Genomic DNA, 2,155 nt, shown 5'->3' with positions numbered 1-2,155 from the left:
GACGAGGACGCCGACGCTCTGCAGCAGGTCCCCGACGACGTGGACRAAGGCGGCGCGCACGCTGGCGTTGGGCTGCTCGCCCCCGTGGCTGTGCCCGTGGCCCGTCTGGTGCAGGGCCAGCCCCATCCTGCGGGCAGGCGAGCGGTGACGTCCCCCCCGGGCCGCCGCCGCCGCGTCCCCGGCCCCGCGGAGCGGCCCCGCCGTACGTACACCACGTTGACGGCCACGGCGCAGGCCGAGGTGACCAGCATGGCTTCGCCCTCGATGTCGTAGTCGCCCGAGAGCAGGCGCTGGGCCGCCAGGTACACCAGGACGCCCGTCACCACCCAGATGGACAGCACGGACAGCAGGGCCCCCAGGATCTCTGCGGAGACCTTGGCAGCCCCGAAAACGCCCGCCACCCCGGCGGCTGCCCCTCGCCGCCTCCTCCCTGCCCCGGGATCCATGCGGATTCCACCCAAACGACGTCCTGCTCCCCGAAGAAACCGGCCCTGCCGGGCGGCTGGAGCAACGCCGGGGAGGGGATGTTCGGAGCGCGGTGCCCCATTCCTGCACCCTGTTCCTGCGCCCCATTCCTGCGCCCAGCGCCCAGTTCCCACGCCCCATTCCCATGCCTGGCGCCCTGTTCCCATGCCCTGTTCCTACTCCTGGTGCCCCATTCACATGCCCTGTTCCTGCACCCAGTTCCCGCGCCCCGTTCCCACGCCTGGCGCCCCATTCACGTGCCCTGTTCCCACGCCCTGTTCCCATGCCTGGTGCCCTGTTCCTGTGCCCTGTTCCTGCACCCAGTTCCCACACCCTGTTTCCACGCCCCATTCCCACGCCTGGCGCTCCATTCCCACACCCTATTCCCATGCCTGGCGCCCTGTTCCCATGCCCTGTTCCCACGCCTGGCGCCCCATTCACGTGCCCTGTTCCTGCACCCAGTTCCCGCGCCCCGTTCCCACGCCTGGCGCCTTGTTCCCGCACCCCGTTCCCACACCCAGCACCCCGTTCCCACGCCCGGCAGGGGACCCGCAGGGGCTCAGCCGTTACCTGCCCGGTGCCAGCCGAAGCTCATGGTTTTGGTAGCAGGGCGYGAGGACACCCAGAGGGCGAAGAGGCTGATCATGACGCTGGCGAAGTCCGTCAGGAGGTGAGCGGCGTCCGTCAGGATGGCCAGGCTGCGCGCCAGGTAGCCGCCTGCGGCGAGCGGGGTGTCCCGGCGGCGGAAAGTCCCGCCGGCGCCAAAACCGGGCACCGCCGGGCCGCGCGGCTCGCCGAAAAGCCGCGGACGGCCCCCGCAGCGCCTCCCCGCTCCCCCTGCGCCCGTGCCGTGCCCCGGCGCTCACCCACGGCCTCCCCCGCCATGAAGACGAGGCAGATGGCGGCGGCCACGTAGAGCTTCCTCCGGGCCCGCTGCTTGTCGCCGCGGCTGCCCGCGGCCCGCGGCGCGTGGCAGTGCCGGCTGCCCCGGGGGCCCAGCTCCACGGCGCCGGCGTCGGGCGCCCGGCCGTGCGCCGAGTTGTGCCCGGTCTTTTGCGACACCCCCAGGTAGGACCTGCGCGGGGGAGAGGTGCTGTTGGGGGGCAGAGCGGCACCCCAGGGCGACGCGCGGTGGCGGCGACACGTCCCTTTGGCTTCAACCGTACCGGATGCTCGTGGGAGAGGCCTGATTTTGGGGGGGGGCAATGGGCGGATTGGGGGGGGGCGACCTGCCGCAGACCCCAGCCCGGCTTCCCAAGGTGGAGGGAAGGAGGGGAGCGTCCTCCTGACCCTCTCCCGGCCGTGAGCCAGCTCCCCAAAACTCAGCCCCGCGGCCCCTTCCCCGCTCGGGTGGTGCCCGCTCCCATCCCCGAGCCCCGAGGCAGGGACCCCCCGGAGCCCCCCGGGAACGTGCGCGTCCCCAAGCCCCCGCAGCCCCCTACCCGCCGGCGGCCTCGTTGAGCAGGTGCCGTTTCTCCTCCCCGGCCTCCATCCTCCGGCCGGTGCCGGTGCCRGTGCCAGGGGGTCCCGGAGCGCGGCCGGAGCTGGCGGCACCCGGCGGCCTCGGCCCCGCCACCGCCTCCGGCTCGGCCCGTGTGAAGCGCCGCGGACTCGTGTGCAAAGAAAAGCCGGGAGCCAGGGGGAGGGGGAGGCCAGGCCGGCTGCAAACCCGCCCGGGCGGCCGCCGCGC

General features: G+C 73.6%; 1 protein-coding gene across 1 annotated transcript in view; it reads right to left on the bottom strand.

The window, feature by feature from the left end:
* The window catches only part of SLC30A2 (solute carrier family 30 member 2), a 3,681-nt gene extending 1,724 nt beyond the window's left edge, over positions 1-1,957 (bottom strand). The window contains exons 1-5 of the mRNA XM_026062430.1: positions 1,908-1,957; positions 1,332-1,540; positions 1,036-1,182; positions 211-364; positions 4-127 (exon numbers count right to left, since the gene is read on the bottom strand). Of these exons, the coding sequence (XP_025918215.1) occupies positions 4-127; positions 211-364; positions 1,036-1,182; positions 1,332-1,540; positions 1,908-1,957 (684 nt within the window). The remainder of the gene's footprint in view (positions 1-3; positions 128-210; positions 365-1,035; positions 1,183-1,331; positions 1,541-1,907) is intronic.
* Positions 1,958-2,155: the final 198 nt, after the last annotated feature.

Source organism: Apteryx rowi, unplaced genomic scaffold (assembly GCF_003343035.1).
Source record: "Apteryx rowi isolate R43461 unplaced genomic scaffold, aptRow1 scaffold_190, whole genome shotgun sequence".
Lineage (NCBI taxonomy): Eukaryota > Metazoa > Chordata > Aves > Apterygiformes > Apterygidae > Apteryx > Apteryx rowi.
Note: the sequence above shows the minus strand (reverse complement) of the source record. Positions and strands in the feature narration are given on the sequence as shown.